The following is a 17,267-nucleotide window of genomic DNA, read 5'->3' as shown; positions in this document are numbered from 1 at the left end:
AGGCAATATGGCAGCTCTTGTATTCTGCACTGCTCTATTACAAGAGAAAGAACTGAGTGAAGTTTTTACTCTTTACTAGAATATGAAGACCAGAGTAAAACAGAATATTTTATATATATATAAATATTTTATGTGTATATATATATATATATATAAATGGTCACTTTGCTGTACAGCAGAAATTGACAGAATGTTGTAAATCAACTGTAATAAAAAAATTTTTTTAAAAAGAAATACTCCAGAAGTATCCTCATGAGTGGCTTATAAAATAAAGGATAAAGGATGAAGACAGTAATCAGAAAAAAATAAAGCCCATCAAAGATAATCCTATTAGGATGCCAAGGGCACTTCAGTTGAAACTTGGAGGAGGTGGGAGTTTCTGATCCAATTAGATGCTATTTCTGTTACAGTCCAACCACGTGTTAAAACACGTATTTTCATATACTAGTATGGACATTTTTTTCTGGTAGAAATCCCAGAGCTAGATTTACTGACAATATGGCACTGTTCTGAAAGTGTGATAAACATATTACCTTGTTGAATTTACAGTAAGTTACTATTTGGTAGGTACTGTTATAATCTCCATTTTCCAAATGAAGAAGTGCAGGTACAGAGGCTGGTGGCTTGATGTGTGTTGCAGAAGAGGCAGGGTTGGCACAGAGCCAGAGCCCACACTATTATTGTATAGAATTAAATGTCTGTATTTGAAAAGAATCCCTGGAAGTTTGGTTTTGAATTCAGTGGCCACAGTATATAAGGTCAGATTATACCTAGCATATGATCAACATCCATGTTTTTTGTCCATTCAGTGTAGTATATTAGCTAAAAGTCAAATACCTGAAAAGGAGTACTTTTTCCCTGCTTATAGTATAATAAGAAGTATATGATCTGCTTTATTTATACTCTCAGAGGGTTCTTTTACATTTGTGTTTCTGTTTTTTGTTTTTGTTTTTGTTTTTTTTTGTACGTGCTTAGGGTTGATGGTGCATGTTGATAAAAGAATTACTCTGGCCGCTTTCAAACAACACTTAGAGCCCTTTGTTGGAGTTTTGTCCTCTCACTTCAAGGTCTTTCGCGTGTATGCCAGCAATCAAGAGTTTGAGAGCGTCCGGCTGAATGAGACACTTTCATCATTTTCAGATGACAATAAGGTTGATTAAAATAATTCTCAATAATTAAAATCTGTTTTAAATGATAGATTTGAGAACATCTTGCACTCCTTCCAAGTAAGGTGAACTAGATACCCTAAAATGGTAACTTGTCTTTGATGTCTAGTGGTTATTTGGCTTTTTTGTTGTGGTTTTCTCCGTTCATCTAACAAACATTTGTTAAATGTTAACTGTGTGTCAGTTACTATTCTAGGTGCTGGGGAATCAGAGGTAAAAGATATACCTGTTCTCAAAGAACCCATAATCTAAAGCATTGGGGAAAAAATACTAAATAATTGGGGTGAGGATGGGTAGTTTATGCTGCTGAGACAGTACATCTTACAAAAAAAGTGTTTTTAATTTATAGATTACAATTAGACTGGGGAGAGCACTTAAAAAAGGAGAATACAGAGTTAAAGTGTACCAGCTTCTAGTCAATGAACAAGAGGTAAGTAATATACTTACAAGCAATATAAGATCACATTTGGTAGTTATTAAAAACATACAATGCATAGATTTTATTACTAAGTATTTTGTGGGTTTTCGGTTTTTGTTTGTTTTGTTTTGTTTTGTTGCTTTTTAGGGCCACACCCACGGCACATGGAGGTTCCCAGGCTAGGGTTCTAATCAGAGCTACAGCTGCCAGCCTATACCACAGCCACAGCAATTCGGGATCTGAGCCATGTCCGTGATCTACACCACAGCTCACGGCAACACCAGATCTTCAACCCACTGAGTGAGGCCAAGGATTTAACCCGAAACCTCATGGTTCTTAGTTGGATTTGTTTCCTCTGTGCCATGATGGGAACTCCACTAAGTATTTCTTTATATCGCTCCAAAGCAGGGGTGGCCAGACTTTTTTTAGGATATATTTCAATAGCACAGGTCATATTGCCTCTGTCGCAACTACTCAATTCTGCCATTCTAGCACAAAAGCAGACATAGACAGTACATAAGCCAATGGGAGTGGCTGTGTTCCAATAAAATTTCGCTTATAGGAGTTCCCGTCATGGTGCAGTGGTTAACAAGTCTGACTAGGAACCCTGAGGTTGCGGGTTCGATCCCTGGCCTCGCTCAGTGGGTTAAGGATCCGGCGTTGCTGTGAGCTGTGGTGTAGGTCGAAGACGCAGCTCGGATCCCACGTTGCTGTAGCTCTGGCGTTAGGCTGGTGGCTACAGCTCCGATTCGACCCCTAGCCTGGAACCTCCATATGCCGAAGGAGCGGCCCTAGAAAAGGCAAAAAGACCAAAAAAAAAAAAAAATTTTCAGTTACAAAAACAGGCACTGGATAAATGTGGCCTTCAGGCCATTTTTGCCATCCTCTGGGTCTAAAGTATTGCTGCAAATGCTAGAGTGGCAAACATTTTCTACTTTAAAAAAAAAATTTTTTTTTTTCTTTTTACAGGCCTACACTGTGGCATATGGAAGTTCCAAGGCTAGGAGTTGAATCAGAGCTGTAGGTGCTGGCCCACACCATAACCACAGCAACGCCAGATTTGAGCTGCATCTGCAAACCCACACCGCATCTTGCAGCAAGGCTGGATCTTCAACCCCCTGAGCGAGGCTAGGGATCAAACTTCCATCCTCGTGGACACTACGTCAGGCTCTTGACCCACTGAGCCACAATGGGAACTCTCATTTTCTGCTTTTAAAGGTGGATTTGTTTGTATTTATTTTCTGAGAATGATCATATAATGCTACAAGGATAGTGGTTGACCTATAGATTATATGGTACTTTTTGTGTTCAGAGAGTCTTTTAGTATTTAGCAGGCATTATATCTAGTGTTGTTTTGTGCTCTAAGCACTTACAAATATTAACTCCTCTTTTCCTCATCAGTTAACTCTTTTATATAAGTACTATTATTCCCATCTTAGAGATTAAGAAACCGAGGCACAGAGAAATTAAGCAACTTACCCAAGGTCATATAACTTGTCAGTAGTGGATTAAGGATCTGAACAAGCTATGCTTTTTGGGAAGTAATAAAGTATCTTATTTCCTGTGATGTATAAGGTTGTGGCGAATACCCAGAAGAACAGGGCAAAGACACTCTTTTCAAGATATCTTATATATATCTTATTCATATAAGATATATGATATCTTAGTGAGGATCTAGACAGATGTGAAAAACAAATAGCAAATAAAGGGATAAAGTTTCCATAAAAATGCCTTCATTTGTTCAACAAATGTTTTATTATACATAAGTCATATCTCTTATATGTGATCCATTGCACTCATTTTGAGTTGTATCTTTCTTCTGAGTTTGAGCTTTGTGGATATTATGTCTCTTTTGAGACAATGGAAGTATTTGGAGAATTAGCATGCATTTCCTTCATGATGGTGAGCTTTCAAAATTATGATCATTATATTACAAGAAGGGAAATACAAATATCTTATTTAGTCTTCACACTGACTCTGAGGAAGACACTGTCTTCAGTTTACAGATGAGAAAACTGAGGCATAGAAATAGTAGGTAAGCTTTGCTCCAGAGAGTAAGTAGCAGAGCCAAAATTTAAATCAAGGAAGATAGACTCGTAATCCCAATTTAGTAATTGTCACACTATAAGGTGCAAATAAAAAGTCTTGTTAAGGAGTTCCTGTCGTGGCGCAGTGGTTAACGAATCCAACTAGGAACCATGAGGTTGCGGGTTTGGTCCCTGCCCTTGCTCAGTGGGTTAAGGATCTGGCGTTGCCGTGAGCTGTGGTGTAGGTTGCAGACGCGGCTCAGATCCCGCGTTGCTGTGGCTCTGGCGTAGGCCGGTGGCTACAGCTCCGATTCAACCCCTAGCCTGGGAACCTCCATATGCCACTGGAGCAGCCCAAGAAATAGCAAAAAAGACAAACAAACAAAAGTCTTGTTAAGTCTTATTTTAATGTGCAGTCTAGGCGCTAATTGTTTATACTTATATCCCTAGCCCTGCAAGTTTCTGCTAGATGCTGTGTTTGCTAAAGGAATGACTGTACGGCAATCGAAAGAGGAGTTAATTCCTCAACTCAGGGAGCAGTGTGGTTTAGAGCTCAGTATTGACAGGTAAAGTAAAATTACAGCATCATCAGCAGTTTGAAGAAAAACTGTGTTCAACTGATAGGGATTGGTATAATTTTATAAAACTAGAAGAATTAAAAACTCCTGTACCATTCAGAATTTTAATATTGCAGATTAATATAATAGAACTAAGCAAAAGTATTAGAATTTGTTTGAACGTCCTCTGTAGGATACTAAATTTGATATCTTGAGAGCATTTCATTATATTTTCTCAAAATTTTAATGAAATAACCACTTTTATATTTGAACATAGTTCATTTTTCTTTGATGTGAAATTTCATGTCTTTTTTTAAGTTGAGAATTTCCATATACAGTAGTTTAAAATGTCTTATCACATTTTTAGGTTTCGTCTAAGGAAAAAAACATGGAAGAATCCTGGCACTGTCTTTTTGGATTATCATATTTATGAAGAAGATATTAATATTTCCAGCAACTGGGAGGTTTTCCTTGAAGTTCTTGATGGTATTAATCAATATTTTTGTGGGGAAACATCAGTTAGAAATTCTCTAGAAATAGTAGACGCCTATAATTTTTAATCAAATAATGAATTTCTTCTATCTTTTCTCTGAATCTTTTTGCCTTTAAGTATTTCTTCTTTCCTCTAATTTTGAGAATATATGAATTCTTTACAGGCAAGTTACAATATCAAAGTTGTATTTTTAACATTTTTACTGAAAGTAAAACATTCTTAGGCATGTTTGTTATTTTGTCTCTTTTTTTATTGTTACTTACTAGATTTTGAGAATGTGCTGTTAATAACTTTTCAGAGATTTTAAGAATAATGATGTATTAGGCTGCCACAAAGTACTACAAACCGGATGGCTTAAATAACAGAAATTTATTTTCCGGCATTTTCAGAGGTCAGAAGACTGAGATCAAGGTGTTGTCTGGGTTGTGGGCTATGAGGGAGAATCTCTTCCATGCCTCTCTCCTAGCTTCTGGTGTTTTGTTGGCAGTCTTTGATGGCCCATGGCTTGTAGATGCATCCCCCTGACCTCTGCCTTCATCATCGCATGATGTTCTATGGACTTTCCTCTCTGTATCTCAGTTTCCCACATTGTAATATGAGGACACTAGTCGTATTGGATTAGTAACCACTTTAATGACCTCATTTTAACTTGATTACCACTGTAACAAACCTATTTCCAAATAAGGTCACATACTGAGGTACTGGGGAGTCAGGATTTCCATGCGACTTTTAAAGGAGGACGCAATTCAACCTAACAGTGTAACAGTAATCTGGAAGATCAGTTGTGTTTGTCACACTTCTTGGTTTTAGTGATCAGCATTGGTACATTGAATGGCATGTTTTTTGGAGGAGTTAATGGGGGAAAAGTTGGCTCTTGGGAGATATCAAGGGAAACAACTCGTATATTCTTTTGTGACTTTGCTGATGCTTAGAAAGGTTTTGATTTTCCTTTTTCCGAAGAAGTTAAAATATCATAAGTTCTGTATGTTTTTATGTGAGATTATGATCACTTTCAGAGGATTCAATAAATTTTTTTTGTCTTTTTTTTTCTGCCATTTCTTTGGTCACTCCTGCAGCATATGGAGGTTCCCAGGCTAGGGGTCTAGTTGGAGCTGTAGACACCGGCCTGCACAAGAGCCACAGCAACACGGGGTCCGAGCCGCGTCTGCAACCTGCACCACAGCTCACAGCAACACCGGATCCTTAACCCACTGAGCAAGGCCAGAGATCAAACCCACAACCTCATGGTTCCTAGTCTGATTCGTTAACCATTGAGCCATGACAGGAACTCCAGGGTTCAATAATATTAACACCTCACCTTTTTCAGGTTTAGTTTGGTTTAAATGTCAGTGTTTGAGATTCTGATTAATGAACAAGTTAACTGGGGAGCCAAGGGACAACCAGGATACCATCTACATGATTTGTGGGCAAGTGCTCCAGATTGTAATTCCTTCTCTGAGCGCCTGGGGCCTTACAGAATAATCATCGCTGTGTCTGGGTAGGCCAGGACAAGATGAAGGACTTAGATATCCCCCTTGTTACGAAGGACTATGTGTTAGCAGAGATGGATTAGCCAGAAAATGTCCCTGGGTGGTGGGTGTTTGCATCGGTATCATTTCAGAATCTATTTTAGCATCAAAATACTTGAGTGGAAATAAGTCATGTGATTAAATCTAAGAATCATTGATTGACCTGTAATTTGCTAGGCATTACTGATCTCTGGTGCTACAAAAATGAATAAAGACCAGTGATTGCCTTCCAGATAGATGCACAGTATGTAGAAAAACCAGAACTGCAAACCTGTGATTCCAAAATGATAGATGCAAAGGGTCAAATCAGTACCATTTCATTGGCTCTGGTGTGCATCAAGGAGAAAGGTAACAACTGAGCTGGATTTTGAAGAATCAGTAAGTTTGGGAGTAAATGAGAAGAGAAGGATTAATGAGTGAGTTAAAAAAGAAGATAAAATTGGGATGATTTGATTATGATTTAGATTGTAGGATAGTAGCCAACAAGAAGCAAAGATTAGAGTTCCAAAGAACAGAGTAATTGGTAGAGCAGTGAATTAGGAGTACTGGTAGAAGGAGAGCTTGCAAGAGTTAAGAGTTAACTTCTCAGACTTAAGGGAAGAGAATAAATATTTTATTCTCAAAAACTCCTTAGGGAAGTTCTCTTGTGGCACAGTGACTAAGGGGTCTGGCATTGTCACTGCAGTGGCACGGGTTCTATCCCTGACCCAGAAACTTCAGCATGCCTTGAACACAGTCGAAAGAAAGAAAGAAAGAAAGAAAAAAGGAGTTCCCGTCGTGGCGCAGTGGTTAAGGAATCCGACTAGGAACCATGAGGTTGCGGGTTCCGTCCCTGCCCTTGCTCAGTGGGTTAACGATCCGGCGTTGCCGTGAGCTGAGGTGTAGGTTGCAGACGCGGCTCAGATCCCGCGTTGCTGTGGCTCTGGTGTAGGCCGGTGGCTACAGCTCCGATTGGACCCCTAGCCTGGGAACCTCCATATGCCGCGGGAGCGGCCCAAAGAAATAGCAAAAAGACAAAAAAAAAAAAAACACTCCTTGGGTTAATTGCTTCCTTTTATGCCCACTTTTTAAGAATAACTCTTGAAGTAAATCTTTTTGTTTAGTTAGGTAAGACAAGAAAAGGCAGATTATGAACTTTAAGAGTAAATAGAATGATGGCCTAATCTTGCATATTCTTAGGGGTGGAGAAGATGAAATCCATGTCCCAACTTGCAGTTTTGTCAAGACGGTGGAGGCCTTCAGAAATGAAGTTGGATCCCTTCCAGGAGGTTGTGTTGGAAAGCAGCAGTGTCGATGAGTTGCGAGAGAAGGTAAGTTTATTTTAAACAGAGTGAACCAGTACACATTTTTCTCTCTGTTGCATAATAAGAGATACCCTAGGAAGTGAGTGCCAAACACTGATGCAGCAGACTCTCTTTTCTTTGTCTCTGTCACACTGTTGTTTCTGAGGGCTGCTGATGCTTTGGAAAATTACACTCTTTTCTGGCCACCCAGAAGTAGACCCTTAGTTCTTGTTGCTTGGATCAACTTTGCCCTAAGTAGTTAGGATTAGTTAGAGTTACTAGAATAAATAGCTGTATATATTTGAAAAGCCAAATGAAGTGGAATTGTGTAAAAAGTACATATGAAGGTCTCTTTTGCATTTTCCATTTTAAAGGTGGTAATTCTAAGGCTCTCTAGAGAAAGGGCAAATTATTCATAAGTGCTATGAAAACAGTCAGCATTTGGGAAAAAATTTATTTCCACATTTCACACCAAACACAAAAATAAGTTCTAAATGTATTAATTTATATTTTAAAATATAAAAAAATGATAAATGTTCTAGGTGAAAATAATTGAAAATATTTTTGTAATCCCAACAAGGGAAAGATATTTGTAAGTATAATACCAAAACCCAAAAAAGAAAAGGAAGGCAACATAAAAGTTTAGATCTCTGTACAGTGCACCTAACCCGGGCAATTTAATTTTAAAATAAGCAAAGAACATGAATAAGCAATTCATAGAAGAAGAAATAGAAGTTAAAACAATAACAGCATTTTTTGTGTCTTAAATTGATGAAGATTTAGAAAATTTAAAAAATGCCTAGAGTCATCAAGGTTTGGGGTGAACAAGCAACATCATACGCCTTTCATAAGTGGGTAATTGATAGTTTTTTCAGGGTTCAGTTTGGCATTATTTATCAACATTTCAGATGTGTACTTCCACATCTGAGAATTCATTAAAAGGAAATACTTGCAGAAATATGCAAAGATATTCTTGGAGATACATATTAACAGCACTGTAACTGGGAAGAATTAAAAACATGCTCAGTGTCCATCAGTAGGAAATAAAATAGTATATTTTTCAACTATTGAAGAGAATAAGGTTATATTACTCTGTATTTTAATCTTATATATAGGCTGTATAAAATTATTGTATAGATATTCCATAAATACATCTTATGTATTTTCTAAGTGTGTGTATGTATTTTATATATGCATAGGGAAAGGTCTTGAAGAAATATACTAAATTGACATTTTTGAGACCTTGCATTTTCAGGGGGATAGAGGAGAAAATTCCATGTCCTGCTTTAAAAAGAAATTTTTTTTCTTTAAAGGCCTCACCTGTAGCATGTGGAAGAGTCTGGGCTAGGGGTCAAATTGGAGCTTGAACTGTAGGCCTACACTGCAGCCACAGCAACACTGGATCCAAGCTGCATCTGCAACCATGCCACTGCAACGCCGGATCCTTAACCCATTGAGCGAGGCCAGGGATCAAACCCGCATCCTCATGGATACTATGTCAGGTTCTTAACCTGTTGAGCCACAGCGGGAACTCGTAAAAAAATTTTATATCAAACATATGTTACTTCTTTGGGAAAAAAAATCAAGCTATTTCTGCGGGTCAAAGGAAAATAACCTATCTCAGCATATTTATTTTTTAAATGAACTCATATAAAGTGTTTCCTTTTACAGCTTTGTGAGATTAGTGGAATTCCTTTGGAAGATATTGAATTTGCCAAGGTAAGGCCCTGAGAATGTTTGTTTGCGTCTAGGTACTAGTGCTCAGTAAATATGGCTAATGGTGTGATTTATTCATTCTTTCTTTTCTCCTTAGGGTAGAGGAACTTTTCCCTGTGATATTTCTGTCCTTGATATTCATCAGGATTTGGACTGGAATCCTAAAGTTTCTACCCTGAATGTCTGGCCTCTTTATATCTGTGATGATGGTGCAGTCATATTTTATAGGTAACATTCACCATGTTTTGGTAATTTCTAGCGAAATAACATTTTTGTTGTACATCCTGTTTTTCATAAATAGTTTTATTCTTATGATATAGAGCAGCCCTGACCAGTAGAAATATAGTGAGAGCCACACATTACGTTTTGAAATTTCTAGTAGCCACGTTTTAAAAAGTAAAAAGGTGAAATTATTTTAATGAAATATTTCTAATGCTATACATCTAAAATTCTCATTACAACATGTAAACAATATAAATAATCATTTATGAGATATTTTACATTATCTTTCTTGTAGTAAGTCGTAGAAATATTGTGTGTATATTACACTTGCTGCCCATCTCAATTTGGATCAGACAGATGTCAAGCACTCAGTAGGCACATGTGGCTGTGGCTGCTGTATCAGATATCACACAGAGGGAAAAGCAAAGTCATGGGAGCCTGGTGCGTATGGGTTGAGATTTAGCTTTGTTAATTACCTAGGTCCCCATCTGTAAAATGGCAACAATGCTGTCAACCTTGTAGGACTTTATGAGAATTAAAACTATTGAATTTTTTTAAAAACTGGCATAGTGCCTATTATAGATATTCAATAAATGATAGCCATTATTTAACGTGGGATTTATTTATTTAATTTATTTATTTTTGTCTTTTTTTTTTTGCCTTTTTCCAGGGCTGCTCGCACGGCATATGGAGATTCCCAGGCTAGGGGTCTAATAGGAGCTGTATCCACTGGCGTATGCCACAGTCACAGCAATGAGAGATCCGAGCTGCGTCTGCAGTCTTCACCACAGCTCATGGCAACGCCAGATCCTTAACCCACTGAGCAAGGCCATGGATCGAACCCGCAACCTCATGGTTCCTAGTCGGATTCGTTAACCACTGAGCCACGATGGAAACTCCTAACGTGGAATTTATTAATAGTAACATGGAAATTATTCCATGCCATTTTTAGGAGTGAATGCTGTTGTTAATATAAAAAACACGTGAGAAATCTAGGACACCTTAGTATTTGAGGTTATTTAACTTCAGTGGTGACAACCAGATTTCATTTTCTCCCTGAGGAGCATTATATAGCATTTAAGCATAAATTTAAAAAGGCAGATGGCTCTCCCAGTCTAATATGTCGTTAATATTTTAAATCAGGGATAAAACAGAAGAATTAATGGAGTTGACAGATGAGCAAAGAAATGAACTGATGAAAAAAGAAAGCAGTCGACTCCAGAAGACGGGACATCGTGTAACGTACTCACCTCGGAAAGAGAAAGCACTAAAAATATATCTGGATGGAGCACCAAATAAAGATCTGACTCAAGACTGACTCTGCTAGTGTAGCCTTTTCCCTGGGGGATTTTCGGTTTTAATTAGACGGTTCACTGCTACTGTGTAGTGCCATTATGGCCTGATGTGGTTAGGGGTAACCCAGTGACACCAGCACTGATTGGACTGCCCTTCACCAATCAGAAGCTCAGTGCCCAATGGGCCACTGTTTTGACTTGGAATCATGTTGTGCACTATAGTCAAATGTACTGTAAAGTGAAAAGGGATGTGCAAAAAAATAAAAACAAAAAAGCAAAACCTGCTACTAGAAAAGGGGGAAGGGGAACGAGTAAACTTCTTTTTTGCAGACAGACGTGCACATAGCCGCTAGTAAAACCAGCCTCAAACAGGATGCTCATAGCTTAATAATAAAAGCTGTGCAAAGGCCATGAATGAATGAATTTTCTGTTTATTTCACTGATACACACATTACCTCATTGACAATTTGGAAGTAAATGCAACGTGTGTTGACTCTTGGAAAGCAGCAAAAATAGGAGCTGAAGAAAGAAATTCTTAGAACCAGCTGTAACCCAGTAAAGAATTGTGAAGTGTTTCTTTTTGTTGTTTCATTTTTTTGCAAAGTATTAAGAACATTATTCTGGAACATCAAAACGTTTCCCTTAGACTGCTCCCAGCAGGTGGCAGCTTAAAATGCTGCCGTGTTGTAATTATAACTGATTGTACTTAAGTTATGGATGTAGAGAATACGTTTCACTCATTCATTCAGCATGTAAATAAAATTGATCCTATTGAGTTATCACAATTGCAGTTCGGCTATTTCCCATGGTTATTCCTTTCACATGTCATTCATGATGTACGTTTGTGTACATGGAGAAGTAGAGCAGTCTATGTAATGTAATCCTCAGTGAGATTCCTCAGTACTGGGTCCCATACGATTGTATTTGCCTTTGTTAATGAGGTTTTTCTGTTCAGCGGCTTCAGTTTTTTTGTTTTTTGTTTTTTTTTTTCCTTTTGTACATTTATTTTGAAGATTGACTTCAAGTTTGAATTTCCTGGAACCCTTGTAAGTCCCACTTTAATTTTTGGAGTTGATAACTAGTTATGTGTAGTTTAACTTTGGGGAAATGTCTTAACATCGTGTTGAATAAACTTGCTAGCAAGTCAGGTCATGGCACAGGCTAATGCAGTCAACATGATTTCATTGCAAAGCCTATTAGAATCAGCAAGTTTTTGCTTTGCTAAATATGACTCTTAAATGAACACAATTCTACATAAATTTTTGAAAATGCCATCTAATTTATAAAAATCAATAAAAAAGGTTTTGGTAAAACTTTTTCATGCCAGATGCTGTTTACAACAATGAACATGCCAATAAAACATTTGTTCATTCTGTTGTGTTATTTTAGTCATTAAACTTTTGTGGATGAAGAATATGGGTTCAGAATAGATTTGTTTTCTTTAAATACAGCATTTTGTAATGTGTGTTGAAGAATTATCTTATTTCTATGATAACATGTTTACAGTTAAGTTCTCATAAGAGAGATGAAAAGATGTTAATATTTAACTGGAGAATCCTGTCAATGTTTCAAAATCAAAATTTTACCCTTTTTTTCCTTTTAAGAAAGAATTAGAAAATAGTATTAGTAAATGTTGGCCACAGTTGGAATATAATGATTGAGAATTCCCTAATCTCTTAATTAAAAGTCTCCACAAGGGAAGAAAATCTTTTCTAAGGGGTTTTTCTGGCTAATTTTTATTCCCTGTAAACAGTAGCATTCTGCAGAATTTGATGACAATACTGTTGTGAGTTTGCATTAGTGGAATTGGTGGTGTTCTCAGAGGAAAACTGGAAGCGTTTGTGATGAGTTGTCTTTCGGGTCACTTAGATTTTCTGATGTAACCTGACAGCTCTTTGGTTCTGATACACCTGCCTACTTGGGATACAGGGGTTAGTTCGTAAAGGCAGTTTCTGCTTTACAGAGTGACTGACTCTATGAAGCAGGGTAGGCCAATTTGTAAACAAAATGGGCTCTGGGCCTTGTTTGGTTTAGTGTTCCTATAAGAGTAAATGGCAAAATCCTCATACCTGCTCCTCATTCTGTGCCATCTGCCCTGTTTTTTTGTTCCGTGTTTACTGCTTCTCATTACAGGCATATTACAAATAGCAAAAGTAAAGGAAATAGGTATTTCATTATAGAAAAGAAAAAATTAAAGCTTCTCGCTTTTCAGTGCCTGATTGAGAGAACACACAATGTCGCACTTTAATAATTTCAGTAGAGGGGGTGGTGAACTTTTCAAGTGGATTTAATGGCAATGGGCAGTAACTTGGGGGAAAGAGGTTAATGTGTGAGCCTCCCTCAAATTCAGAGAATCGCTTGAGCATCTGTAAGCCAAGAGGTGCTTAGATCAAGCCCCAACCAAGCCCAGGGGCTGTGGAACCTGGTGTTCTGTCATCTCCTAAATCTTCTGAGGCTGAGGCAGGCCACATGCAATAAATTGTGACCCTGCTTCCCATGGGTCATGCCAAAGTTTTGAAGAATTTTTACCGTGGGGCACATGAATTGAAGTCAACCAGGCACACCCTGTGAGAACCAAGTACCTACATTTCTGAGGCAGGGGCTCACAGTCAGGGGTGCATTCTGGCCAAGGAACCAAGAGCAGTGGTTTCAGGGCTATACCTTGTTTATTTAGCTGTCTGTACAGTGTTGATTTAGTCTGTGCAGAGGCTTGCTAGATGAACGTCCACTTCTCAAACTAAGTAAGGGATGGTAGCCACAACAAGATAAAAATAATGAGAGAAGGAGCCCTATGCTACCGTGGTGTTTGGTGAGCTCTTTCATAATGGAATGGAAAATACTTTAAGATTCTGAGAAAACAGGGGTGAACTATGCCACAATTAGAAGACAGTCAAGTAGCTATTGGTTGCCAGGTTGCACTGTTAGGAATGGTATGTAGGCTGAGAGGAGACAGCTGCAAACTTCCAACATGGTCCGAGCTAAAGAATGCACAGCATCAGAGCACTGCAGTGTTATTGCTAAATCTGGAAGTGACCTGTGAATGTATGGAATACAATTAAATCGATTCTGGTTCATTTGGTAGTATTTCCTATTCAATTGGTTACTGTAGTTCTCTCGCTGAGTTTTTTTTTTTCCTTTGTTCAACCTCAAGACTAACCACCTCTTGCACTTGTAATTTGCAAATTGTAGTCTAGAGCATATGAAATAGAAAGTAATCTGAAATAGCAAGTTTTTTATTTGCTAAATAAAAGTATTCCATCTAAACAGTTCTGTGTAATTTTTGCAAAACAAATGAATATTTTGGTCACTAGCAGTCAAAAGCCTTACAAGGCCATAAATCCTTAAATCAAAAGCAAAATTGTGTGTATGTATAGTTTTCTAGGGCTCTGGTAAGTGTTCATTTGGGTTTTTTTGTCTTTGTTTTTGCTTTTAATTAAAATTGGGTTTGCAAAAAAAAAAAAAAAAAGGGTTTGCAAAGGAGTTTGTGGCCCAAATAAAGCTTGTAGCTAGTTGTTATACCTGACATCAGAAGATGCTCCTTCGATGTCATTTTTGGGAAGGGGCCACCATGATCATTTGGTTAGATGTAGTGTTAATTTTCAAAACTTGCCTTTCAGAAACAAGAATACTTGACTAAATCCAGAGTGCATTAAATCATGTGTTACCTTTTAGAAAAGACTAAAACAATCACTAAGGGCCAAGCTAGAAGGGCCAAAAGGCGCTGGGGGAGGGGTGCCCTGCAGCTTTCCTGTGATAACACCGCCACCTGCCTCCCCTCACCTGCTAACCTGCACAGAAGGAGCTGGTCTTCTGATTGGTCAGAGCCTGAGAATTTACCAGGCCAGGGAATAGATAACCTTGCCTAAAAGGTGAGTACCATGCTTTCCCTCGGCTTCCTTTGCTCCCAACCTGCCCCTTCCCCCAGTCTAGAAAGCACACTTAATGTGCAGCCTTTTACAATGCCTAAGTAACCTCTTGAACAAGTATCACCTTGTTGAGATATGCATAAAGCAGTGATTCTGTTTTTCCAGCAACTATGCCAACTGTGTTTTGTTGAATGTGGTTTCTCACTGAAAGCAGACTCTCATCAAGCTCTTGGTGTAGTCCTGTACCTTTTGAGTCTCTGTTTAACTCAGACCATCCGACCTCGTTGAAGTTTTCTCAGGCATTTGATTCAAAGCTCCTCCTCCCACCCTGCTCAGGGCCCGCTCTGCTTGGAGAAGGAAGGAGGCTGCTGTCAGAGCTCTCACTGCCCCCTGGCTCTTTCTGCACCAGCTCTGTGGATGGTGGAAGAGGTAAGGAAGAAGGGAGAAGATCAGCCTCCTGTTGGTGGTGGTGAGGTTACTGTCCCCTTTTGTCTGGTCACCATTAACTCATAGAAGGTAGACTCCCTACAGCTCCTACCAGCCAAGGACTCAACTCCAAACATCCCGGGGGGGGGGGGGGCGGTCCCTTATGAAACCGGAGCATCTTTTGTTAACTTCCTGCTGGGAAGAGACTTTCCTCTCTAGTATGTACCACTGTATCCCTTGCTGCACTAGTCCCCTTAATGTTATGTTTCTTCCATGGCCCTATCTCAGGGTGCAGTAGGAATCCATCTTTATCTCTGCCCTCAGCCTCCGTCTGCTCCATCCAGTCCTCTCTCCAAGCTTCTTCTGCTCCTTTTGGCATTATTGGCCAGTGAACATGTTCAGCTTCGCCGCAATGATTCTCTTTTTGAAATGTCAGTCGTTCCCATCAAATTGTATGAGTGTTTTTCTGAAAGTTCTTCCCATAGGTTTTAGCCAGGGGAATAGGTCTAATTTCCTTTCCTTCACAGGACATCAGGGAGGGAAACTCCTGTTTTCCAAGCACTAAGATCTCCCAAAAGGAAATTTCTTCCTACCTCTCTTGTCTTCATATAGGGCAACTGAGCTGCTGCTGGTACAGTGGCACCTCTCAGCAAGCCCTGCAAGGAGGTGCCTGGCTCCACAGCTACCCAGCCCTCTGACCTTAGAAACCCAGTCTGGCTATCAGAACATAACCTCTAATGTAGTTGCATATGACTATCTGGAGGGGATGCACACACCAAGGAATACTTACTGCCTTTATCCTCCTCTTCCCTCCAACCACGGCAGGCTCCTTGCTTCTCTCTTCAGCTCTCATCCTTCTACCCTGCACCCTTTCTCCTGATTGTTTCAAAAGCCCAAAGAACCAGGTTAGCGAGGCTAGAAAAGCCAGACACTGGGTAAAGAGGGAACAGGAAGAGGGGAAGCTAGGAAGGTCAGCATGAATCATTTTATTTTTTGGCTTTTTTAGGGCTGCACCCTCGACACATGGAGGTTCCCAGGCTAGGAGTCTAATCAGAGCTGTAGCTGCCGGCCCACACCACAGCCACAGCAATGCAGGATCCAAGCTGCATCTGCGACCTACACCACAGCTCATGGCAACGCCAGATCCTTAACCCACTGAGGCTGGGGATCGAACCTGTGTCCTCAGGGATACCAGTCAGATTCATTTCTGCTGATTCACAGTGGGGGCTCCAGGAATCGTTTTTTGTTCCATGACATTCCTCTTCTAGTTCAGCCTAAGGCTGTGTGGGTGGACAAACCAGCCATTCATTTGTGCAGAAGGAGGAGTTCAGACTCAGAACCTACATCACACACCGAAATACTCATTTTTTTTTTTTAGTAATGGCATTCTTTTTTTCTTCTTCTTTTTTTTTTCTTCTTTTTTTGTCTTTTTGCCTTTTCTAGGGCCACTCCTGTGGCATATGGAGGTTCACAGGCTAGGCGTCTAATCGGAGCTGTAGCCGCCAGCCTATACCAGAGCCACAGCAATACGGGATCTGAGCCGCATCTGTGACCTACACCACAGCTCACGGCAACGCCAGATCCTTAACCCACTGAGAGAGGCCAGGGATCGAACCCGAAACCTCAAGGTTCCTAGTTGGATTCGTTAACCACTGCACCACAACGGGAACTCCTGGAATACTCATTTTCTAATCTTGCTTTTCTGCTGGGGGTGGGAAAGCAGGTGGGTTGGGCTTTGTAAAGCTGCACTTTGTTCCCCTTGAGGCTGCTGTTTCGGTTTCAAAAAAAAAAGACTAACCCCAACTTTATCATATTGGTAATTTATTTTCAAAGGAGGCCAGAAATGGTTGAAGGCAGGACTTCTTTCCTCCTCAATGTCATCAAGGACTCAGGCATTTATCCTTCTGTTGGTAAGTAGGATAATGCCCCCCACTAAAGATATCTACATCCTAAACCCCAGAGCCTGTGAATATTTACCGTAAATGGCAAAAATGACTGCAGATGTGATAAAAGGGAATTTAACATGAGAAGATTATTCTAGATTATCTATGAATCCTTTTTTTTTTTTTTTTTGGTTTTTAGGACTGCAGCAACTCAGTATCTGAGCTGCATCTGCAACCTACACCACAGCTCACAGCAATGCCAGATCCTTAACCCACTGAGTGAGGCCAGGAATCAAACCCACATCCTGATGAATTCTAGTCAGGTTTGCCAACTGCTGAGCCACAACAGGAACTCCTAGATTATCTATGAATCCTTAAAAGTGGAA

The 17,267-nt window shown here is 39.4% G+C and overlaps 1 protein-coding gene across 2 annotated transcripts in view; it reads left to right on the top strand.

The window, feature by feature from the left end:
* USP47 (ubiquitin specific peptidase 47) overlaps positions 1–11,496 on the top strand; it is a 130,243-nt gene extending 118,747 nt beyond the window's left edge. For both annotated transcript variants that reach the window (XM_047776276.1, XM_047776275.1), the window contains 8 exons: positions 976–1,151; positions 1,516–1,596; positions 4,062–4,177; positions 4,536–4,654; positions 7,370–7,500; positions 9,145–9,192; positions 9,287–9,417; positions 10,555–11,496. In XM_047776276.1, the coding sequence (XP_047632232.1) occupies positions 976–1,151; positions 1,516–1,596; positions 4,062–4,177; positions 4,536–4,654; positions 7,370–7,500; positions 9,145–9,192; positions 9,287–9,417; positions 10,555–10,729 (977 nt within the window). In that variant the 3' untranslated portion in view covers positions 10,730–11,496. The remainder of the gene's footprint in view (positions 1–975; positions 1,152–1,515; positions 1,597–4,061; positions 4,178–4,535; positions 4,655–7,369; positions 7,501–9,144; positions 9,193–9,286; positions 9,418–10,554) is intronic.
* The last annotated feature ends 5,771 nt before the right edge of the window (positions 11,497–17,267 follow it).

This window comes from Phacochoerus africanus, chromosome 4 (assembly GCF_016906955.1).
Source record: "Phacochoerus africanus isolate WHEZ1 chromosome 4, ROS_Pafr_v1, whole genome shotgun sequence".
Lineage (NCBI taxonomy): Eukaryota > Metazoa > Chordata > Mammalia > Artiodactyla > Suidae > Phacochoerus > Phacochoerus africanus.
Note: the sequence above shows the minus strand (reverse complement) of the source record. Positions and strands in the feature narration are given on the sequence as shown.